Source organism: Stenella coeruleoalba (assembly GCF_951394435.1).
Source record: "Stenella coeruleoalba genome assembly, chromosome: 5".
Lineage (NCBI taxonomy): Eukaryota > Metazoa > Chordata > Mammalia > Artiodactyla > Delphinidae > Stenella > Stenella coeruleoalba.
Window position 1 is genome coordinate 138,503,579 of NC_137150.1, and position 25,545 is coordinate 138,529,123.

The 25,545-nt window shown below is 45.6% G+C and overlaps 1 protein-coding gene across 2 annotated transcripts in view; it reads right to left on the reverse strand.

Moving 5' to 3' along the window:
• BRWD1 (bromodomain and WD repeat domain containing 1) overlaps positions 1-7,795 on the reverse strand; it is a 120,456-nt gene extending 112,661 nt beyond the window's left edge. The window contains exons 1-4 of one of the 2 annotated variants that reach the window (XM_079923445.1): positions 7,543-7,795; positions 7,391-7,449; positions 7,224-7,253; positions 7,011-7,070 (exon numbers count right to left, since the gene is read on the reverse strand). In XM_079923445.1, coding sequence (XP_079779571.1) covers positions 7,011-7,070; positions 7,224-7,253; positions 7,391-7,449; positions 7,543-7,591 — 198 coding nt within the window. In that variant the 5' untranslated portion in view covers positions 7,592-7,795. Of the gene's footprint in view, positions 1-7,010; positions 7,071-7,223; positions 7,254-7,390; positions 7,450-7,542 lie in introns of those variants that run through there. The other variant, XM_079923446.1, reaches the window with a different exon arrangement.
• Between the last annotated feature and the right edge of the window lie 17,750 nt (positions 7,796-25,545).

Genomic DNA, 25,545 nt, shown 5'->3' on the forward strand with positions numbered 1-25,545 from the left:
CACCCGTGTGCAGCAACAAAGACCCAATGCATCCAAAAATAAATAAAAATAATATAAATAAATTTTAAAATAATAAAAATAAAATAAGGGTCAAATTCTGGAAAAGGTGAAACTATGGACACAGCAAAAACATTAGTGGAAGGGAGGAAGGGAGGGATATTTAGGCAGAGCACAAAGGATTTTTAGGGCTGTAAAATTACTCTATGATACTCTATTGGTGGATACATGTCATTGTACATTTGTCCAAACCCAGACTATACAATACCAAGAGCACTGAATGTAAATGTAAGAGAACACTAACATAAACTATAGACTTTGGATGAGCATGGTATGTCAAAATAGTCATCAACTGCAATAAATGTACCACTCTGGTGGGAGATGTTGATAATGAGGGAGACTATGGGAGCAGGAGTATATGGGAAATCTGTATCTTCCACTCAATTCTGCTATGAACCCAAAACTGCTCTAAAAAATTAAGTCCATTTGAAAGAAGGAGGGGGATCAACTAAACAGGAAGATAAGTTTGGAATTTGTATGCACCTGATAACATAGCTTCAAAGTAAAGAACTAAGGGAAAAAAAAGAGAGACAGATAACTCCACATAGGAAGGAGGTTTTTTAAAATCTGTAAGGATTTAGACAATTTGAAAGGAAAAACGTCACATGACCTTTGTCCTTTAGAGCAGCGGTCCCCAACCTTTGTTGCACCAGGGACCAGTTTCGTGGAAGACAATTTTTCCACAGACGGTGGCGGGGGAGGGGGGGGTTGGTGGGGGGATGGTTCAAGCATAATGTAAGTGATGGGGGGGAGCAATGGGGAGCGGCAGATGAAGCTTCTCTCGCTTGCCTGCCACTCACCTCCTGCTGTGCGGCCCAGTTCCTAACTGGCCTCAGACAGGTACCAGTCTGCAGCACAGGGGTTAGAGACCCCTGCTTTAAGGAAAGTAACTGTTATGATTAGATGAGCCTATGAAAACAAAGTAACTAATAACTATTCTCTTTTAAAGTAGCATAGTCAAGGGACTTCCCTGGTGGTCCAGTGGTTAAGAATCCGCCTTCCAATGCAGGGGATGCGGGTTCCATCCTTGGTTGGGGAACAAAGATCCCACAAGCCACGGGGCAACTAAGGCCGTGAGAACTGCTGAGCCTGTGCGCCACAACTAGAGAGAGTTTGTGCGCCACAACTAAGACCCAACACAGCCAAAAAATTAAGTAAATAAATAATAAAGTAGCAGAGTCAAGGCTAAGTGACTCAGATAGTGACACCACTACCGTTATTCAGCACTAAGGTATAGAGACTGCCGTTCCCCTTCCTACTCTGTGGTCATCCATAAGGGTGAATACCAGGTATCATTCATACAAGTGTTAGAGCTCATAAAGACTGTATTTTGTTATTTCATAAGACCCTACAAATATAAATTAGGTGAAGGGGAAGTCTAACAATATTATGACTTACTGTCCTATCAACATTGTTACTAATAAACACTGCAAAATCATTTATTTCCATATAAGGTTCACAACACTTTGATATAATTATTATTACCCTTGTCTTGCAGATCGAGGAACTGAGGTAGAGATTAAATAATCTGCCTTGGAACATCTAGTAAGTAATGCTAAAAAGTCAAGATTACAGCCTAGCCACCTGGCACCAAAACCCAAATTTCTGATTTAATACTGCTCTATTGCTAGACTGTAACTTATCATCACACTACCATGATCATTAAGTGTTCCCAAGTGTTGTCAATGAAATGCCTGTAGAATGATAGATCTCTATAGTCAAGTACAAAGAAAATGCAGAGAGGAAAGAAATAAGCTGCACTCAGGATGAAGGGTCTTTAGAATCCCACAATGAAAATAAAATGGTAATGTGACTAATTGCAACACAGGTGGGGAAAACAGAGTTTTATTTATTTATTTTTGGCCGTGCAGTACAGCATATGGGATTTTAGTTCCCCAACCAGGGATCAACCCCATGCCCCCTGCAGTGGAAGAGGGAATTCTTAACCACTGGACCGCCAGGGAAGTCCCAGGAGTTGTTTTGTTTGAAATGGGTAAATAAGTAGCCTTGCTATTTTTTAAAAAAAAAGGCTCAATTTGAGACTACAGTAGAGTCTATGTGGCAGTGCACCCAAATTTCAAGACCTGAGTCATAATCTTCAATCATAACCTGAGTCCTTAATCCAGTAGGGAGCTCAAGATGGTAATACCACTCTCCCCTTGGTTTGGACAGTGAATGCATAAACCGAGGAAGGTTGACAAATAAGTAGAGATGAAGAAAAGAAGTATGAATACACTTGTGCAAGTTATAGTTATTCTGATATAGTAATAAGTTTTGTAATAACTGAACTATTTTTAATGTTTGTAAGAGTAAAAAAGAATAATTTGCTACAATAAATTTAAAATACATTTACGGGACTCCCTGGTGGTCCAGTGTTTAAGAATCCACCTTCCAATGCAGGGGACACGGGTTCGATCACTGATTGGGCAACTAAGCCCACGCACCACAACTACTGGGCCCGCAAGATCTGGAGCCCGCGCGCCACAATGAGAGATCCCGTATGCTGCAACTAAGACCTGATGCTGCCAAATAAATAAATTTTTTTTAAAATAAAAATAAATAAAATAGGACTTCCCGGGCGGCACAATGGTTAAGAATCCACCTGCCAATGCAGGGGACACGGGTTCGAACCCTGGTCCGGGAATATCCCACATGCCGCGGAGCAACTAACCTCACAACTAGTGAGCCCAGATGCCACAACTACTGAAGCCCACATGCCTAGAGCCCGTGCTCCGCAACAAGGGAAGCCACCACAACAAGAAGCACTCATACCACAAAGAATAGTAGCCTCCGCTCGCCATAACTAGAGAAAGTCCGCACGCAGCAACAAAGACCCAAGGCAACCAAAAATAAATAAATTAAAATGAATTTATAATAAATAAAATAAAATAAAAATATACTGGGAATTCCCTGGTGGTCCAGTAGTTAGGACTCTGCACTTCCATTGCAGGGGTCACAGGTGCGATCCCTGGTTGGGGAACTAAGATCCTGCGTGTTGCATGGAGCGGGCAAAAATATAAATAAATAAATAAATAAAATATACTTACAACAGTTAAATTCTTAGAAACATTATGCTTAGATCTTATGTTTGCCATCTTGAGACATCTATAGATTAAAATCATCATCTATTTGCATATATAGTGTGGAAACCCCCAAGGAAATTTAATTAACAATATTAAGTTGGTGTTAAATATTTTAAGATTTAATTCTTGTGACAAATTAAACACTAATCAAAATGTAAAAACAAATATACTTGTTTCTATATGTTACTAGACTTCTAAAATTTGTAAATGAACGTAAAAGTTTAAAAACTATGACCACTTACAATTCTAATAAACCAGATACTGATTTCAATACAAATAACTCTGAAGACTTTCCCTCACACAAAAGGCCTACTCAAACATTATTTTAAAAAATATATATATCAAGGGACTTCCCTGGTGGCACAGTGGTTAAAAATCTGCCTGCCAATGCAAGGGACACGAGCCCTGGTCCGGGAAGATCCCACATGCCGTGGAGCAACTAAGCCCGTGCGCCACCACTACTGAGTCTGCGCTCTAGAGCCCGTAAGCCACAACTACTGAGCCTGCGTGTTGCAACTACTGAAGCCCATGCGCCTGGAGCCCGTGCTGTGCACCAAGAGAAGTCACCGCAACGCTCGCCACAACCAGAGAAAGCCCACGCACAGCAACGAAGACTGGACGCAGCCAAAAATAAATAAATGACAACTTAATGACGATAAATCCCCTAATGTTAGGCTACACTATAAGAATCTTCTGATTTTTTTTTTTTCTGGTTAAGAGATTGCCTACAAAAATTGATCTATCATGTTACTCAATCACAAAGTATATCAAATCACTTTCCCCTTTTTAAATACACCCCTCCTTTTACAAACCTAGTCCTTCCCAATTCCCATGCCCAGTTCTATACTTCTATTTCACTCTTCCCCTTTCTTCACCACCTATAAATCATAAAAATTCCAATTAAATTCACAGGTCCAACTGCTAATGCAGGGTTAGGTATTGAGAGATAACTAGTCTCAATTCTCCTGAGAAGTATCAAAAACATTCTCACTTCCAAAGTACATGCTGGAATAACAGCATGGTCACAAGTCTAAGATAAACTGTAGCTTTATAAACAGTGATATGGGAATCACCTGAAAGGCTTTAAAAAATAGTAATGTCCAGCCCCACCACAAAGATTCTTATTTAACTGGTCTGGGGCATAGCCTGGGCATCCAGATTTTATAAAGCTCCCAGGTGGTTCTGATCCAAGAATGCGAACTACTGAGAAAAAGGAATAAATTAAACAAAGTAAAGAAACAAACAACATTATAAGAAACAATCAGACAAAACCAATATGTGAAACATTCTACAGAATAACTCAGTCTCTTCAGTAAATCAACAGCATGGGGAAAAAAATACTATGCAAGATAAAAAGAGATTTAATTTCGGCCCAATGCATGGAACTTGTCTGAAGCCCAATTCAAGCCAAATATAAAAAAATAAATAAGTATAGCAAATTGGGGGACTTCCCCAGGGGTCCAATGGTGATGCCTCCGTGCTTCCACTGCAGGGGGCGCAGGTTCAATTCCTGGTCAGGGAAGTTCCACATGCCACAGGGTGAGGCCAAAAGACAAAAAAAAAAAAAAAAATTGCTAATGAATTTGTTTATGATATATGCAGATTCATTACATTATTCTCATTTGTGTATATTTAAACACTTCTTAAAATTTTTTTTTTTAAAAAAAGGAGACTTTGTTGGAGAACTAGAAGCTACTCATACCTTTGACAAAAGAATAATTCTCTATACAGGAAACTCATCCTCTACCATTTAGTGCTGGGAGAGGAGGAGGCAGGAAGGTAAAGGAGGAAGAGGATACCCATCAGACAAATCATCCAGACAATGAGAAGACATATGTCGCAGCCACATCATAGGGATATATCACAAAGAGAGATTCTGAATAATTTAAAGCAGAATTTTAAGTTTTAAGCAATTCTACCAGCAAAAGCCAAAAAATATACAAATCTATTTTTAAAGAAACTTTTCCAGTAGTTACAGCATTACGCTTATTTCAAAATGTAAGCAATTTTCTCTTCAGCAGCATGACTGCACTGTCATGTCAATGATGCTTTTCTGGGGAGGGAGGTGGGAGAGGGTTGGATTGGGAGTTTGGAATTAGCAGTGCAAACTGGTATATATAGAATGAATAAACAACAAGGTCCTACTGTACAGCACAGGAACTACAGTCAATATCCTATGATAAACCATGATGCAAAATATGAAAAAGGATGTATATATGTGTATAACTGAGTCACTTTGCTGTACAGCAATAATTAACACATTGTAATTCAACTATACTTCAATAAAAAATAAATTTAAAAAATATTAATGCTTTTCTGCTTCACTGACAACACTGTTTTCACCTACCAACAGGAGTAAAACAATAAAACGGAGCACTCCTTCAAACATTTCCTTAAGTCTCAAAATGTCAAACTCAAGAAAACATAAAAACTGCCATGATACAGAACCTTTAGAGCTCACTTGCTTGAAAATATTCACTTTTAAGTGTTTGCTTCAAAAAACTCTAGGAAGGCAAATATTAAAACTGACAATTGAAATAGAATCTTTTGTTACATTCAACCAACTTTAACTGTTAACACTGAAGTGTTCAGTATCTACGAAAACAGAAACAGACTCACAGAGAACAGACTTGTGGTTGCCACGGGGGAGGGGGAGTGGTGGAGGGAAGGACTGGGAGCTTGGGGTCAGCAGATGCCAACTATTATATAGAGGATGGATACACAACAAGGTACTACTGTAGAGCACAGGGAACTAGATTCAATATCCTGTGACAAACCATAATGGAAAGAAACGTGAAAAAGAATGTATATATAACTGAATCACTTTGCTGTATAGCACAAATTACCTCAACATTGTAAATCAACTACAATTAAGTTTTTAAAAAAATACTTAACTGTTCACATACAGATAACAAATCCCCCTATTTCTGTTCTTTTGTATAATTCAACAATGGTGATCATATTCTACCAACTTCTGCTTGCAGGTATTAGAACTGTGGTAAAAAATCATTCAGGAACTCTTTTTTTTTCCCCCCCAGTTGTTTTGTGCATACAAGATGCTGAATATGACCTGGCAACTAAAGAAATCCTTTGTCCTAATATACAAATTGGAAAAATTTTTTCCTGAAAAATGTTTTATTTCACTAAGGACAAAACGAATGAATCAAACCAAATCATATATACTGTGAGAGCAACTAAAAAAGACGACAAAATACAATGGAAAGAGAACTGTAATCTATGTTAAATGGTGCTCCAGAAAGAAACTGCGTATTTAGAGCCTATATTAAGTAACATACACTAAGCAGCAACGTAAAAATTCATCACATTAACTTTCCTAAGGCATTCAACAAGTGTAGCACAGTTTACAGCGGCACAAGTATTGGAGGAGCGGCACAGTCTCACAGCAGCCAAGATTTTTTATTACTCTGCTGAGGGAAAAAAGAGGAACATTTCTCCACCTTTCAGACACCGAAGCTTCTATTCCTAGGAACAAGTGGTTGGAGAAGATGGGCGGGGCAAAAGGAGGAAGACCAATCACAGGTCGAGTTACAAGTCGGGTTCAGGAGAAACACGGATGAGAGCAGCTCGCTGAATGGCTGGCGCGCCCCCGGCTCTCACCAGAAGCACTGCACCTGGGGACCCACCCCGCCACCTCGCCCCCCGCAGCCGTTTCCTACCCAAACAAGCCCGGCCACCCCAAAGCAAAATACTACCTACAGGGGGGAGTCCCGTCGTCCCGGTGACGCCCGGGCCGCCCTCCCGCCCCCTCCGAGCGCCGCTCGGTCACTTCGCCCCTCCAGCAGGAGACCAGAAAAGGGGGCGGGGGGCGGGCGCTCGGAAACACCGGGATGGAAATGTCAAAACTCTCACCAATTCCTCGTAGCTCCTGTTGTGCTCGTTGCCCTCCCAATCCAACCTCTTCGGCAGCAACTGCAAAGACCCGAGACGCACACGAGTGACCACCGGGCGGGGGGCGGGGGGCGGCGGGGCGGGGGACGGGGGAGCCGGGCGAGCGGCCCCCGGGCAGGGCCGGCAGGGGACGCAGGGGACGCGGCGGGCCGGGCGCCGCCGCGCAGCACAGACCTGGTACTGCTCCAGCTCCTGCACCAGCACCTGCAGCCGAAGAGACGCGCAGTTAGAGGGGCGGGGGCCGCACCCCGGGTCCGCCAGGCGCCCTCCTCCCGCGACCCCAGGGGGCGGCGGGGCCGCGACTCCCGGAGCGCGGCCGCCGCCCGCGGGCCCGCACTCACCTGGGCGGCTCTCCGACACGGGCCGGCCGATAGGTACCGAGCGATAAGGAAGTACAGCTCTGCGGGGAGACGGGGAGTCGGGTCAGGAGCAGGCGCGGCGGCGGGGAGGGGGCCGCGGCCGGGGCGGGGGCGCCGCGGGCGGCGCGTCTTACCCGACTCGATGAGGGGCACCGGGCGTCGGGCGGGCGAGGACTCCGCCATGGCCGGGCGCGGAGCCGGGGCGGGAGCGGGTGAGCGAAGCGTGTAGGCCGTGCCGAGGCCTGACCGGGCCGGCGTCTCTCTACCTCAGGCGCGCCGCCGCCGCCGCCGCTGCCGCCGCCATGCCGTGCGCGCCGCCAGCGCCGACGCCTCCGCGAAGTAGTACCCCTGAGGGAGAGAAAGTAGTTCCTCCGTGGGGGCCGCCGGCGCCACCGGACGAACGGCGGTCGGGCCGCGGCTGGAAGAGCGCGCCTCGCCTCCCTCTCCTCCGCTTCAGGGGGCGCAGGGCGGAGACTATGTGCGCCAGGGGCCGAGCCCCGGAGGAGGCGGCGCGTGGGGGAGGGGAGCGCGCGTGGCCGGGATCCCTGCGCGCGGTGAGAAGGCGCCCGGCCATTGTGAGGCGGCGGCCCGACTGCGCTGAGGGGAGGGCGGCGGGGGCGGAGGTCGGGTGGGGGTCGTGCTGGGGCGGGGGCGGGAGAGGGACAGGTCTCCGCTTCGAAGGCCGGAGCGGACCCCCCTCGACGCGGAAGCGGGGGTCCCAGGGCGCGCGGCGAGTGCGGCGCGGTCGCCAGCTTCGGGTTCTCGGAAAGGACCTCACGGACGGTCATCTGGGGCCAGTGTGTTTACCCCCCACGGAAGATCGCTTGCTTCGAGGACGCGAAACCCTTACAACTGAGAATCGTGTCGCCCGCAAAGAGAAGGCCGGCCGAGAAGCTTTCCCCCGAGAGTGGAGGAGGGATGTGGGGAAGTCACAGGATGGGAGTGGGGACCGGGGGGCCGCGGACACTGAGCCTCTGTAGCTTGGAGAGCACAGCAAACGTTTACTAAGAGTCCACGTTGCCGCATGCAGTAGAAGAAGATAGAATCATGAGGCCGAGCCGCAGTCCTAGGAGAGCCCAGCAGTCTTGTAGAAAGGGTTAAAGAAAATGCAGTACAACGCTGAGGATGTCAACTTCGCTAGTCTGGGAAGGCAGTCCAGGCCGGCGATGACTTAGCCGGATAGGAAGGCGGGTGGGAGGAAGCGGGCAATAGACACGCAGCAGCCCAGTCCCTTGAGGGACACCCGGGGCGGGGCGGGGCGGCGGCGGGGGGGGGGAACCATGCGTCACTAGGATGCTCTTGGAAGACAGTAGTAGGATTTGAGGCTGGAGCAGTGCACAAGGGTCCAGAAAATTCCCTTAATGCCGTGGTAGGCTGCGGATTCATTCACTCGGCATAGCCAACGAGCCCTATTCGGAATCCTAAGGTACAACAGCGAGCAAAATACTGTCCTCGTGGAGAGGACGTTGTAATCCCAATTCCTACGCAGTAGAATAACAACCACAGCATAGAAAAGTTAAAGGTAGTGGTTTAGAGCAGACCCTGGAGTGGGACTGACCCTGGGCCTTGCCGGGCTGTTCAGTGTGTGACTTTGAGCAAATCACAACCTCTGAGCCTCAATTTTCCTCACTTGTAAACTGTAGATAATATTTGTGCCTACTTCATAGGGTTGTGAGGGTGTAATGGGTTAATATGTGTTCTTAGCGTACAGCAAGCACCCTGTACGTGCCAGCTTTTAATTATTTAGACACCACATAGCAGAAGTTTTTATATATGTTTGTAAGGGAGCGATCCAAACGTGTTTGAACGAGTGCATCAGCAGTCTTTTCTTGTATCTGTTGGTTCAGCAAACACTGATGGGGATTGAGATGAAGGAATGAGTTACAGCTTTGCCATCCAAGATTTCAGTGTCTTTTAGGAGAAATGATGCTTACATCGTTGCAAAGAATGACAAGAAGGAAGGTTAACCCACCTGTGGGAGGGGGAGATGGTAGAAGTTTGAGTCTTCAGTGTGTGGAAAGGGATTCCAGGTACATGAACAACAAAGGGCCAAGACATGAATAACATTCCAAGTTTAAGGAATTCAAGTTTAATATGACTACTTGGGGTGACTTTGGAAGTATGAATGGGACCCATTAAATCAAAGTTTAAATTGGGGGGGGGAGTTAAAATTGGGAACAACTGAAGGGCTCTAAGCCAGAAAGGATTCTTTTCATTGTAGGATAGATTTGAAAGGGTTAAGACCAAGAGGCAGGAAAATCACTTAGTCGACCCCGAAAATAGGAAAGAGATGAGATGCATTAGGGCAATCATTGTAAAGATGGAGAGAGAGACGGGTTCAGAAATAGGAAGTTCAGGGCTTCCCTGGTTGTGCAGTGGTTAAGAATCCACCTGCCAAGGCAGGGGACACGGGTTCAAACCCTGGTCTGGGAAGATCCCACATGCCACGGAGCAACAAAGCCCTTGTGCCACAACTACTGAGCCTGCACTCTGGAACCCGCGAGCCACAACTTCTGAGCCCACATGCCACAACTACTGAAGCCCGCGCACCTAGAGCCCATGCTCCACAACAAAAGAAGCCACCGCAATGAGAAGCCCGCACACTGCAACAAAGAGTAGCCCCTGCTTGCCACAACTAGAGAAAACCCGCGCACAGCAACGAAGACCCAATGCAGCCAAAAATAAATATAAGTAAAATAAATTTTAAAAAGAAGCTCAGAAATAGGAAGTTCAATCAGTAAGATGAGGTTGAAGTGGAATGAGAGGAAAAGTCACAAAAATCTCAAGTTTGGGGCTTAGTAGGTCAAGGTTGTGCCACCAACTGAGATAGGGCATCCAGGCTAGTTAAATTGTTACGATGGATAACTACTTGGAACAACTTGATTAGTTGAAGTTACAGCGCATATATTCCTGTGGGACAGTATGATCTGATGCTACAAGATTACCAAAGTTAGCAAATAACAAAGACATGAAGAGAAGAGAATTTAACCTTTCAGAGATAGACGAAGGAGTTGCATATTTCATTTTGTAGCAAAATCATAAAAGTAAAAGCCCCAAAACATGTTACAAGAATTTATATCCCAAGCACTGGTCATTGTCCAAAACTGCAATTCTGGTGTGGGCAGCATGGTAACCATTACAAGAGGTCAGAAAAGATGACAGGAGTTTTCCCTTGTACAAGCGCTACTAGTTCCTTTACAACTTACCCTGAAGTCCATGACAAGCACTGTTCCTAGGTTTGGAATAGACGCAAGGATTTCTGACAAGAGGCAGAATATCTTCCCCCTTCAGCTGTCAAGTGACAGAAACCCAGATTTGACTCCCACTTACAGACAATGAAGAGGAGGAAAGGGGAGAAAACTGTCCATCAGCAACTCCATAGTTGGGACCTGCCTTATTTGAAGTGGTCTCCAAATAAGGCGAGAATCATGTTTGGGTCCCTCACGCAATTGAATCCAAGCCATCCCAAATGCACACACTAAGGTTTGCTTTTGGGTAAATGGAAATAGCTTTTGAATTTCACCACAGGAAAGCTACATGGAAAACTAAATTATCGAAAAAGTGCTTTGTAAGCAAGGGTTGGAAGATCTTAATGGCTGGTGACATCAGCTATAATGCTGTCACCCATCTCCACTAAAAGGGAACTACTATGATGTTTTAGTCCTTGGCAAGCATCCTGGATACACATCACTGATCTTCACAACGGTCAGGTGCTGTTAATATGCTAACTTCACAACTGAGAAAGCTGAGGCCCAGAGAGACTGAGAAGCGCCCAAGGACATGTAGCTGCAAGCCCGGTGGGACAGTACTACCTTAAACTGAGCACAAGCACTGCAGAATGCTTTCTGCCCTCGCCACATTTCATAAAGGAGGAAATCAGAGCCCAAAGACCAGGGGGCCTAGACAAGATCACACAGCTAGTACATGAGAGAGCTGAAATTTGAAAATGCATAATACGTGCATTATCTCACCACAGGCAAGTCTGAGCTAGACTCTATTATTCTCATTTTAAGAATGAGGAAACTGAGGCTTAGAAAGTTTAAGAATTTGCCTAAGGATGAATCATCATAAAAAAAAAATTCAGTGGGGCCTTCCAAGTCACCATTTAGGAGTCACAAAGGTATTAAGTGTGAAAAACACATCTGGAAAATGGTGAGCAAACCAGACTGTTTCCAACAGTTCACATAGAGTGGTCCAAAATGAGGATTAAAGAGTAGATTAGGGTCAATTTTAAAAGTGAAAAATGAGGTCGGTCTGTGAGCAGTGGAGATTATGCAAAGAAAATTATATACATCATTCAGATTCTAATATCAATATGTTAATGCAAATGTCCATTATTAACTGAATTTAGATTCAGCTAGCAGACATCAACGATGCAGGCACAGTATCAGCATAGTTCTGAGGGATGTAAAAAAGTAGATGACGTTGGACCTACAGAACAACGATCCCACAAAACTGAATCAGTACATGGAAGTGAATTCAAGTGCACCCAAAGCCCTGCATCATTTCATTCATTCAACAAAAAATGAATTTCTCTAAGGCGGGCACCATGTGGTAAACACTGGCTCCCGGGCTTCCGTAAGATAAATCCCTAGAAATAAAAGAGTTAACATCTTGAGAGACTTCCAGAGGACTTTTTTTTTTTTTTTTTTTTGGCTGTTTTGGGTGTTTTTTGCTGTGCGCAGGCTTTCTCTAGATGCGGCGAGCGGGGGCTACTCTTCATTGCGGTGCACAGGCTTGTCATTGCAGCGGCTTCTCTCGTGGAGCACAGGCTCTTAGGCGCGCGGGCTTCAGTAGTTGTGGCTCGCGGGCTCTAGAGCGCAGGCTCAGTAGTTGTGGCGCATGGGCTTAGTGGCTCCGTGGCTTCCAGAGGATTTTAAGAGGAAATATGAATGAAGGTGTCTGACTTTGGGATCAGCCCCTAGTCACTCGCAGACCTTGCATCTAATTCCCAAGGCCCTTCCTCCCCCTTCTGGCAGTGTCACCTTTCTCTCAGGGCCTCTTCTTCCCTCTAAGTCTAACCCAGCCAGCTGTCCCCTTAATGCAACTTGTCCCTGCCTCCCTCAGCAAATTGTTTCCACATTTATCTCTTGCCTCTCCAGTTCTGCCTCTCCCTTGTTGTTGGCTTCGGTCCCTAGTGTTCCCACATTGCAGGCATTGGCCCGTGTCCGTCTCCAAGACTTACCAGTTCTTCCTTTGAAGTGTTTCTCAGGGCGTTGCAGAAAACACAGGTTGGACATGACCTTGGGAATGTGGGAGCCAGAATCAGAATGCCCCTGTGTTTGAACACCACTTACTAGTTGAGCAACTTTTCTGTGGCACAACGTTTGTTTTTGGTTTTTTAATCATCTTTAAAATGGGGATGACAGCTAACAGATAACACATGTTGAATGTTTCTATATCCTGGGCACTGTGCTAAACCACTGACGTGTATTCTTTCACGCTCATGCAATGGCTGGCGTTGTTTGGGAGTTCTGCCAGAGAGGATGCCTGTAAAACGCTTTGAACACTGCCTCTCTCTTAGCATGATGCTATCACATAAAAATGAGTATCTTTCTCTCCATTCCCTCGGTCACCAAAGAGCCTCCTCCTTGACTCCCCGCCCAATGAATCCTATCACAACTTTTACATTTTCCGAAGCACAACTTGGCATATTCTCTAATCAAGCCGTTCTTGGTCCCTATCACCTAAAGCTGAACTCCTGGCTTGTTTTGAAAGCTGGGTGGGCTTTCAAGGGGGGCTATCCAGGCTCTACCCTCCCCCGCACTGCCCCTGCTGCACCCCCAGCTGACTGCACTAACAGTTAAGGGCTCTCTTGCCCTCTGGCTTCATCCAGTAGGAGGCCCCAGCGGGAGATGGCAGGGGTGGGTTTCTATTTTCCCAGCTCCCTTCCTGCCAAGCTGTAGGTTAGTGGCGGCTACTGTTCCTCTCCTGGAGGCCACAGTTCACGAGGGACAGCCCTCTTTCCACACAGCAACAATCTCGGGGTTTTGATACCCCTACCTTCCCTGGCCCCCCAGGACTTGGGCTTTGTCTTCTGAGTCAGATGGCCATTGGAGGCAGCCCAGGGCGCTGTGCCATCCTTTGCTGATTTATTTTAACCGCCCACACCCTCGTAAATAGCATCATTAATGCTCCTCAACTATCCCAGCAGATTATGCATTGTTTTCTTCCAGAACTCTGATAGGTACTAATTCTCTCCGTAATGATTCCTACCCTCCACTGTAACCCCTGTGGCTGTCCAGAACACCTGCTCTCCAGGTCTCCCCTCTGCTCCCATATTTCTTCCTTGTCTGTATATATCTGTCCTCTAGCCTGAAAGAATCCTTCTAGATCCCCAAACTCCTTCCTTCACAGAACCTTTCTTACATCATTTGGGTCCTGGTTAATCTCTTTTCAAAAATCTTAGAATCATCTGTCTTTTCTATCACACGTGCAATCCGTCAGTAAGCCCTGATGAGCCCACCTTCAGAGGAGATCTTGAATCTAACCACTTCTCACCCAGATGAGCACAGCAACCTGCTAAATGTCTTCCTCCTTCTGTCTGCATCCTGTTACCGCCCATTCTCAACAGGCAGCTGAAGGATCCTTAAAACCAGTCAGGTCTGCCCTCCTCTCAAAACACTCCGATGGTTCCCATCTGACTCAGAGGAGAAGCCCAAGTCCCAGAGGCCCCAAGGAGCTGGCCTTCCTGGTACTTCTCTGACCTCTTGTCCCACTGTTCTCCCCTCCTTTGACTCTGCTCTGCCTACACCGGCCACCTTGTTGTGCCAGGCACGCTGCTGCCTCAGGGCCTTGGTACTTGCTGTTCCTTCTGCCAGAACCCTCTTCCCCTAGAAAACTGCATGGCCCAGTCCCTCTCTTCCTTTAAGTCTTGGCTCAAATGTTACCTTTCCAGAGAGACCTTCCCTGACTACCCTAAATAAAAGTAAAACTTACCCTCACTCTGCACCCCCATTTCCCTTTTCTCCTTCCTGCTTTCTTTTTTTCCTTAGTACTTTCGACCTTCTAACCTACTGTGAAATTTGCTCATCTCTTTTGTTTATTGCCTGTCTCCTCCCACTCTATGAGAGTAGGCAGAGATTTGTGTGTCTTGCTCTCTGAAATCCCTCTAGAGCTACAACCAAGCCTAACATATGGTAAGTACACAATAAATAGTTGTCGGATGTTTAATGAAAAATTCCTTTTGACCAGACAGTTCCTCAATATGAGATAGTTATGCTCTCAACATTCACTCATAAACCTTTTGGATGGTGTGGTGGTTAGACCTGGGGACAGCCCACAAAGTCCTCTTGGCTCATAACATACCTGGAGACCGGGCCCCCAGCCCAGGCTGTTGCCATGAAGACAAGGCCAGCACGAGTAGAGCTTGGAAGGCCGGGAATGCCTTGTCCCTCTCCAGGCCCCAGCCCACAGTGACCCCGTGAGGGAAGGGCCTCCTGGCTTCCCTCAAAGGCAGGAGGAAAACAAAGTTTCAAGAGATGAAGGTGAGTGGAAAGAGAATTTTCAGGAACAGGATTGGAGGCTGCTTTGGGGAGAGGACTGAGCACTCCAGGGATGGAACATTCTGTCATGCCTTTCCCGTGGGCATGGCGTGGCCTCTGCTTCCCTGGCCACACGGCGCCCCGTGCCCCCGGGACCAGCTGGCTCACCGCCAGCAGCCTCCGGCCTGAGCCCCAGCTGAAACCGTGCACCTCAGATTGAGACTTGGACCCACGTGCCGGGACTCAACCCAGCCTAAAGCCAGATTTGGACTTGAACCCGGCCAAAACCCACAGTCTTCCAACTGAGGTCACATACCTGGTTTCAGGACTTAATGAAGCTCAGGTTCTTGATGGCTCATCGCAGAAAGTACTCAGCGGGAGACAAAGTGATCGGTTAGAAATGGATTTATTTAGAGAGAAACACACTCCACAGAGCGTGGGCCATCTCAGAAGGTGAGAAAGGCACCAGGGTATGGGGGTTGTCAGTTTTTATAGGGGTGGGTGATTTCATAGGCTAATGAGGGGGAGGAGTATTCCAGCTATTTTAGGAAGGGGCGGGGTTTCCAGGAATTGGGCCACTGCCCACTTTTTTTTTTCTTTTTTTTTTGTGCGGTACGCGGGCCTCTCACTGTTGTGGCCTCTCCCGTTGCGGAGCACAGGCTCCAGACGCGCAGGCTCAGCGGCCATGGCTCACGGGCCCAGCCGCTCCGCGGCATGTGGGATCTTCCCGGACCGGGACACGAACCCGTGTCTCCTGCATTGGCAGGCGGACTGCCAACCACTGCGCCACCAGGGAAGCCCCTGCCCACTTTTTGATCCTTACGGTCGGTCTTGGAACTGTCATGGGGCCTGTGGGTGCGTCATTTAGCTTGCTTATGTGAGCGTATACTGAGGCTCAAGGTCTAGTGGACATGACTTGTCTGCCATCTTGGACCCATTTGTTTCTAATGAGTTTACGTCATGTCCTCGGGCTGTGTCATTCTTTCAAAGGTTGTGCCCTGCCTCCTTCCCTCCTGTTTCCCAAGACAGAAAGCACCCCCTCCCCCCTCCCCCATTCTCCAGCCTCTCCCCTCAAGCTGGCACCGCCTTCTGGGGTTTCCTCAGGGCTTCCTCAGGCAAAGATGAGGAGACCAAGGAAACTGGCTTCGGGGCCCGCCCGACAGATGAGCCTCTGGAGCTGCTGGGAGGGAGCGGAAGCCCTGGGCAGGAGGAAGTCTGTAAAGAGGAAAGGACGAAGGGTGGAGGCTGGGGTTGAAGGAGCGCTCCAGGGACCCCGGGTCACCTCGCTGGGGAATACCGCCCTCCTGGGTAGTGCAGGTGGAGTGTAAGCTGGGTGCCTAAGGGAAGACTTCCCGTTTTCTGTGATGATCTTTGACACCTAATTGCAGTAATAACTTCCCTGTTTACAACCTGGAGAAAGCTTCCTGGTCCCTCATTTTCACTTACGGGCAAGTCTGGCCTAGAGCAGGTCAAGAAACCCACAGTCTAACACAAAATAATGTTAATTAAAAAAAAAATTAAAGCCACCAAAGGTTTAAGATATGAATGATGGCAATGATGAGGTTAAGATAATGTTTGAATTAAGAACCCAGAATCTTTCTAGCTACGTGAGAGGGAAAGACTTTATCAACCTACTCCCCATAGGACCCAGCCTAACCTCCAGAAGAACTGGGCTTTGTGTGGGGTTAGACAGGGGTTGGTTTCTTTCTCCAGGCCTTTAAGAGAGCAGAGGCTAGAATACTGACCAGCCCATGGATTCGTACTACTCACACAGAAACAAAATTAATGCAGTCATAGGTAGTGTGAGAATTATCCCAAAGTGGGTATGTTCATTACAATTTTGTGAGTAGATTTATTTTCCATAACAATAACAACTAAAAGATAGAATTTCCTACAACAAACCGATTAGACAAGCTTTGCCAAAATCTAACCTCACAAAGGTTACACATCCCACAGAATTTAATTATAAAGACTTTGCAGAGAGCAGAATATGACAAAAGAACATCTTGCTCTTTGCAGTAAAATATTCAAAAACTCAATTTTATGATGACAAGGTACACTATAAATTAAACGTTTACCTTGATACAGATCTTGGTCCGACATGGCTAACACTTTCTAATTAGTAACTGGAATTACTAGAATATAAGTTCTTCAGCTTTCTCTTTTTCTCTTTATAAAAAAAAGGATAATGACCAGCCCAATACTCTGAATTCTCTACAATCTTACAGCCTTTCAAGGATTCTAACTGCATGGTTGTCTCATTAAGATGGGGATGGATTGACCTATAGGTATAAAGTTCCCCCAGTGGCAAAGAACACAGAACTAAACTTTGCCAGCTACATAAAGCAGGAGACACACAAGCTACCTGCTTGCTACCAGCCAAGCACAGCTTTCAGAGCTTCCTAAGTTCCCCGCAAGAGCCTAGAACCAGCAAAGATTCCATCAGGTGGAAGAAGCTATTTATTTTTTGCCATTCTCCTGGTTGTTTTTTTGTTTGTTTTTTAAAAACCTTTCTGATGCTCTTTCCCACCTGACACTTGAAGCTTTAATGCCCTGCCACCAAGTACAAAACACCCCAGTCGTCTTCTGAATGCATGTATTTTAACACACCATTGGCATGCACCTTCATTTGACCCAAGGGACATTATGTCACAGCCTAAAATAAATAGACAGTTAACACTTGCATCATTTTAAGAATCAACCAAGGCATGCATGAAGTACCTACATTCATCTGATCCCTCAGCTTCATTCCAGAGCTGAACTTTACCCCGTCGCCAGTTCCTGGGGCATAGGGTGTTGGGAGGCGGGATCAGAGGTTGCAGAATAACAAGGAGGTCAGGGACAGGGGTAAGGGGCAGCCTCAGGAATGGGAGGGATGCGGATGGAGCAGAACTGTGTTTCTGAAGTACCTGGGGAAGCTGAGTGTATGCAAACCCCGTGACCCGGCAGTCCCATTTCTCAGATTACACACAGCAGAGATGCATGTTTGTGTTCATCAGAAGACACGTGCAAGTATGTTCGTGGCAGAACTACTTATCATAGTTCCCAACCGGAAAACATCCAAATGCCCAACAACTGTAGAATGGATAAAGAAACTGAAATTTATTCATAATACTGGTAAACTATACAGAAGTGAAAATGGATGTTCAACATAAATGACTCATAAGGATTGAGCAAAAGAAATCAGACGGACACAAGCGAATTCCCTGGCGGTCCAGTGGTTGGGACTTTGCCTTCCAGCGCAGGGCGTATGGGCTCGATACCTGGTCGGGGAGCTAAGATCCCACATGCCTTGTGGCCAAAAAACCAAAACATAAAAACAGAAGCAATATTGTAACAAATTCAATAAAGACTTTAAAAATGGTCCTCATCAAAAAAAAAATCTGACACAAAAGAGTGCATACTATATAATTCCACTGATGTGCAGTTCAGAACCAGGCAAAATGAGCCTGTGGCATTAGAAGTTAGGACAGTGGTTGCCTTTGGGGGTGGGGAGAGTGACGGGAAGGACACTTCTGGATTTTGGAGTATGCTCTGTTTCTTAATCTGGGATGTATTATTCACTTGGCGAAAAATTCATTCATCCGTATGCTTATGACTTATCCACTTCTCTAAATAGATGTTACATGTTGATTAAAAGTTTACATTAGAAGAAAAGAAACAAGGAAAAACTTCCATGGTGCCTGTGGTAGTCAGATTTAAGGCTCCCCCCAAATACCCACATCCTAACCCTGAGAATTTGTGAATATATTATGTTACACAGCAAAGGGGATTTTGCAGATGTGATCTAGTTAAGGACCAGGATCCAGATCGGGAGCCTATCCTCAATTACCCAGGTTGGCCGATGCAATCACAAGGGTCCTTATCCAAAGAAAGCAAGAGTCAGAGTCCAAGAGGAGGAAAACAGAGGTTAGAGACGTGCTTTGAAGTTGGAGGCAGGAGCCGCAGGCCGAGTAATGTGGGCGGCTAGAGGCTGGAAAAGGCCCAGAAACTCACCCTCGCCCAGAGCGGCCAGACGGAGCACAGCTACCCCCAGCACCTGGGCTTTGACCCAGTGAAACTCATTTTTTTTCTTATAAATTTTATTTATTTATGTTTGGCTGCGTTGGGTCTTCTTTGCTGTGCACGGGCTTTCTCTAGTTGTGGCGCCCAGGGGCTTCTCACTGCGGTGGCTTCTCGGTGCGGAGCACAGGCTCCAGGCACACGGGCTTCAGTAGTTGCAGCACGCAGGCTCAGTAGTTGTGGCTCGTGGGCTCTAGAGAGCAGGCTCAGTAGTTGTGGTGCACGGGCTTCATTGCTCCGCGGCATGTGGGATCTTCCCGGGCCAGGGCTCGTGTCCCCTGCATTGGCAGGAGGATTCTTAACCACTGTGCCACTAGGGAAGTCCCTGAAACTCATTTTTGACTTCTGACCTCCACAACTATATAAAATAATAAATCTGTGTTAAGCTACTGTTTGTGATCATTTATTACAGCAGCTATAGGTGCCAGAAGCAACTTTTAAGATCCTAATAATCAACTCCAGTAACGTAATTAATAATTTGCCAAGTTACATGAAACTATTTAATTCATCACTCAAAAATTCCAGACTCTGGAAAAAATACCTCTCTTCCCTCTCAGCTTAATTAGATAATTCTCAAAAGTAGGTTCAGCTGTGACTCCAAGGTATTTAAAGATGAATGATCAAGTTATTTCCATCTGGCCACAGAAAACAGTTGTTTTCTGTTTATTTGGTTTTTTCTTTGTTTGTTTGGTTTTTAAGTTTGGGCTTCTATCAATAATCGGGGTTCGATCACAGAAAGCAAACCACTGGGTACGTAACAAGGATCTGACCTTCTGCAATTGTGGAAGCTGGTTAAACGGTCTCTGTAAAGCTATCCTCTTGCTTTCTAACGCTGGAGCCTGAGGTCCACAGGGCAGGCAGTCGGAAAGAGAAAAAACTGTACGTAAAGTGGGTAGAAGGAGGACAGACAAATCCACAGAGACAGAGGGGAACCGATGTCAGCTCACCGCCAGGCTCCAAATTTGAGGATGTGGTGTCCTGTGAGAGAAGGTAAAGCACTCTTTGTCAAAGAGTTAAGTCACATCTGGAGCATCTGGGGCGAGAAAAGAGTAGCTCCGGAGAGGCTGGGCCAGCAAGTAACCTGCGCAGGTGAATTTCAACAGCACCTGGGTGCCTTGCATAGTCCTGCTGAGTGTAAACCACCACAGGGCTCTGGCTCCACCCCTCCCTTCCCAATTGGACGCAGAATGTCTTTTGTAGCCCCCCCCCCCACCCCCGCAATGAAAACACACAGAGAGGAGAATTCTGGGAAATGCTGTTCAGCTCACCAGGTCGGCCGGCTCATTACAAAGCCACCAGTGGCTGTGTTCTTACTAGCTGGCATCCCTTGGGGAAAATCCCTTCACTTCATCTGAAAGATGGAAACTGTAATAATTTCGCAGGGATCTTCTTGAGACTTAAAAGAAATAATATATGTTCTAGGCACCATGCCTAGAATATAAGACACTCAAATTTTTGTTGAATGAGTTCATTGATCCTTAGATGCTCAAAGAATATACTTTTGGTCTAAATGTACTTCTGGTCGCTCATAAAGATAATTAGCTCTTTGAAATGGTACAAGAATTCTTACATGCAAATTTAAGATTAGTGATAACATCATACATCTTTTATCTATTTCTGGAGGACAAAAAGGTCAGAGGACGTGAAGTTGACTCTGGATTCCACCTCGTACTAGGCACGTGAGCAAGTTAGATGAACATGGTGACTGTGCTGTTAGTGAAAGACAAAAGGGATAGCTCTCACTTCGCAGAGTCGTGTTATCTTAGAAAATGTGGGTACCTGGCACGTAGCAAAGTGTATAATAAAACCCTTCTTTTTCCCCCTCAATAATGAAAGACTATTTTTGTGGGGTCAAATGCAATATGATGTGAAAACATTATTTTTTTAATTAATTATTATTATTTTTGTTTTTGCGGTACGCGGGCTTCTCACTCTTGTGGCCTCTCCCGTTGCGGAGCACAGGCTCCGGACGCGCAGGCTCAGCAGCCATGGCTCACGGGCCCAGCCGCTCCGCGGCATGTGGGATCTTCCCAGGCCGGGGCACTCACCCGTGTCCCCTGCATCGGCAGGCGGACTCTCAACCACTGCACCACCAGGGAAGCCCTAAATTAATTAATTTATTTTTGGCTGCGTTGGGTCGTCAATGCTGCACACGGGCTTTCTCTAGTTGCAGCCAGTGGGGGCTACTCTTCTTGCAGTGCACGGGCTTCTCATTGCAGTGGTTTCTCTTGTTGTGGAGCACAGGCTCTAGGCGCGCGGGCTTCAGTAGTTATGGCACGTGGGCTCAGTAGTTATGGCTCACAGGCTTTAGAGCGCAGGCTCAGTAGTTGTAGCGCACGGGCTTAGCTGCTCCGCGGCATGTGGGATCTTCCCGGACCAGGGCCCGAACCCATGTCCCCTGCATCGACAAGCGGACTCTCAACCACTGCGCCACCAGGGAAGCCCAAGGCAGGTGGATTCTTAACCACTACACCACCAGGGAAGTCCCTGTTTTTTTACATTTTTAATTGAAGTATAATTGCCTTACAATATTATATTAGTTTCAGGTGTACAACAATGTGATCATTTTATGCATTACAAAATGGTCCCATGATAAGTCTAGTTGCCATCTGTCACCGTACAAAGATTTTGCAATATTATTGAGTATATTCCCTATGTTGTACATATATTTTGTAAATGGAAGTTTGTACCTCTTAATCTCCCTCACCTATTTCACTCATCCCCCCCCAACCCCTCCCCTGTGGCAACCACCCATTTGTTCTCTGTAAGTCTGTTTCTGTATTATGTTTGTTCCTTTGTTTTCTTTTTTAGATTCCCAGAATAGACATTTGCTCATCATCATCATCATCATTTTTACTAATGTGTAGAAAACAGCCTAGAAGCAACCTAAATGCTATCCTCTGTGGTGGCATGTTGGTGGCTCTGTTTTCTTCCTGGTGCTTTTCTATGTCTTTAAAATCATCTACAATAAACTTTACGTGTTATTTTTGAAGCAACGTTCCCCCTTAATAAAACCCCTTGTCTTATTTTCACAAGCCCTTTCCTTTGACTCCACTTACATAGTTTCCATGGTGCCTTCTGCTCCTCCACATATGAAAAAAATACTTAGAATTAGATCCTTTCTGTGTTCCCAAGACCAAGCATGCATCTCACCCTCTCCATATAGTTTTTATCGTTACCCCATCTGTTAGATTCCTCTAGCTCCTCCTTTCCATAAGAGGGACGATTTCTGTCCTAACTCCTGTTATGGTAAACAGTAAATGTATCTTGTGAATAGTTGTACTGTAAAATTCAAATATGCTTAGCATAGGGAGAACGTTTTCTTCTAGCCAGTAGGCAGGGCACACCCTGCCAAAATCAACTCTACCTTTTCAGCATCTGATTCAAAGGGCAAATATTTCTCCATGGCTACCCTGTAATCTAAATTTAGACGCTTCAGCAAAAATATCCACATTTTAAAAATATTTATTTCAAGATTCCAAAGAAATGCAATGCCAAGTTTAACAACGTCAAAGCACGTGTTTTATTAACCAAGTGATGCTCTTCTTTTACTGTTCTTTTGCATTCTTCCCCATCAAATTTTTATCTTGACATTCACCAAGCCTATAGAAAAGTTGAGAGAACGGTACTAAAGAAACCTTGTATATCCTTTAGGTAGTCCATCAATTGTTAACTTTTTGCCACGCTGCCTTATATTTATTTCACCTGACCCATGTGAAACAAGTCATATACATCATGGCTTTTCATCTCAAATAATTGAATATGTACCTATAACTGGCTGCTCGCCACTCAAAAGCCAATAAAGAGGCAAAGGTGGTGGAAAGGAAAGCTTGCTTTATCTTGGATGCCGGCAACGGGGGACGGGGGAGGGCGGATGCCTGTCCGAAGATCGACTTCCCCCACTGACTATCAGTGGGCAAGAGCTTTTATAGGCTGAGGGAGGGGCTACATGCAGAAACAGCACAGGTAGCTCTGACGGTCATCTTTTTTTTTCTTTTTTTTAAATTTATTTTTAGTTGCATTGGGTCTTCGTTGCTGCACACAGACTTTCTCTAGTTGCGGCGAGCGGAGGCTACTCTTTGTTGTGGTGTGTGGGCTTCTCATTGCGGTGGCTTCTCTTGTTGAGAAGCATGGGCTCTAGGTGCGCGGACTTCAATAATTGTGGCACGCGGGCTTCAATAGTTGTGACTCGAGGGCTCTAGAGCGCAGGCTCAGTAGCTGTGGTGTATGGGCTTAGTTGCTGTGCGGCATGTGGGATCTTCCCAGAGCAGGGCTCGAACCCGTGTCCCCTGCATTGGTAGGCGGATTCTTAACCACTGCGCCACCAGGGAAGTCCCTGACAGTCACCTTGAAATGGGTCATCGGTGGTCTGATCAGCATCATCTTGATTGTTTTAAGTAGAGTTGGTCTTCAGTTCCAGGGTCGGTTTGTTCCCACTTCCTTGAGGCCAATTCTTGGAACTGTGGCAGTTTATGTCATAGCTACAGTCTCATCATCATGTGGTTAACTCCTTCCACCTGGCAGGGGTTTCATTATCTATAAGACAGCTCACAGGACATGGCTCAGAATATTATCTGTAGCCCTTAAGAAGGAACAAAAGGTCCTTGACCTTTAGAATTGTTCCTTCCCCAACATTCTCCCCTACCTTTGGTTTTTGTTTTTTTAATTGAAGTATAGTTGATTTACAATATAAGGTAAGTTTCAGGTGTACAGCATAGTGATTCAGTTCTATATATATTCATATTCCTTTTCCATTCTTTTCCATCATAGGTTATTACAAGATTTTTTTGTTATTTTGTAGTTTTTTATTTATTTTTTATTTTTTTAACATCTTTATTGGAGTATAATTGCTTTACAATGGTGTGTTAGTTTCTGCTTTACAACAAAATGAATCAGTTATATATATACATATGTTCCCACATCTCTTCCCTCTTGCGTCTCCCTCCCTCCCACCCTCCCTATCCCACCCCTCCAGGCGGTCACAAAGCAGCGAGCTGATCTCCCTGTGCTATGCGGCTGCTTCCCACTAGCTAGCTATTTTACGTTTGGTAGTGTATATATGTCCATGCTTCTCTCTCGCTTTGTCACAGCTTACCCTTCCCCCTCCCCATATCCTCAAGTCCATTCTCTAGTAGGTCTGTGTCTTTATTCCTGTTTTACCCCTAGGTTCTCCCTGTGCTAAACAGTAGGTCCTTGTTGTTCATCTGTTGTCTCCCACATTTGTTTAGAAATTGACTTTTTGCAAGAGTCCAGGCCATTTGTCTTCTGAACTGTTTCACATTCTGAATTTGTGCAATTATTCTTCATGATTAGATTCAGGCCAAACATTTTGGACAAGATTGTCTCATAGGTGATACCATTTATTTTTCACTGCTTCATATTAGGAGGGGCACAATATCACTCTGGATACTGTGAGGTGATGCCAAGTTTGATTACATTTTTTTTTTAAGATTTAATTTTTTATTTATTTTTGGCTGTGTTGGGTCTTCGTTGCTGAGCGTGGGCTTTCTCTAGTTGCGGTGAGCGGGGGCTACTCTTCGTTGTGGTGCACGGGCTTCGCCTTGTGGTGGCTTCTCTAGTTGCGGAGCACGGGATCTGGGCACATGGGCTTCAGTAATTGTGGAGCACAGGCTTAGTTGCCCTGAGGCATGTGGGATCTTCCCGGAGGGATCAAAGCCATGTCCCCTGCATTGGCAGGCAGATTCTTGTCTACTGTGCCACCAGGAAGTCCCTGTTTTTTTTTTTTTAACATAAATAAAATCATGCAATGATTAATTTGCTTGAGATTAAGTACAATTTAATTATTAAATTAGTCTGCTTCTCTCTCTCTAACAATATTTTGAAAATATTTGTTTTAGTAGCTCCCCTGTGTTTTTCATTTTTTAAACTGCCCTGCTCTTCCATAGGGTGATGTATTAAACACTTGACAAGATCTGGGATGTCTACTCATGCAGACTGAATATTTGAGTCCCCCCTGTCCAATATTCCTATACTGAAACTTTACCCCAAGTGTGATGGTCTTAGGAGGTGGGGCTTTGGGGGTGATTAGGTCATGAGGGTGGAACCCTCATGAATGGGATTAGTGCCCTTATAAAAGAGACCCTGAGAGCTCTCTTGCCCCTTCTACCACCTGACAAAACAGCTAAAAGATAGCTGTCTAAGAACCAGGAAGTGGACTCTCAACAGACACCAAATCTGCTAGCACTTTGATCTGGACTTCCAGCCTCCAGAACTCTACTAAATAAATGTTTGTTGTGTAAGCCATCCGGTCTATAGCATTTTGTCATAGCAGCCCAAATGGACTAAGACAACTAGCCCAAATTTTTCTTAATCAAAATCCCAGTGAAAGATGGGAAAAACATTTGCAAATCATGTATCTGATAAGGGATTGCTATGCAGAATATGTAGAGAACTCTTAAAACTTAACAGTAAATAACCTAGAGATTTGTCCAAGGGTTTTTTTCTGCCTCTGGGCTGTACCAACTAGATTATTTCATAATGTTAGGTTATAACATTTACTTCAGCCTCCTATGAGATTTTTTCTTTTCTTATGTTTTAGCAGATCTGTCCCTCCCCCATATTTTAGCTTTC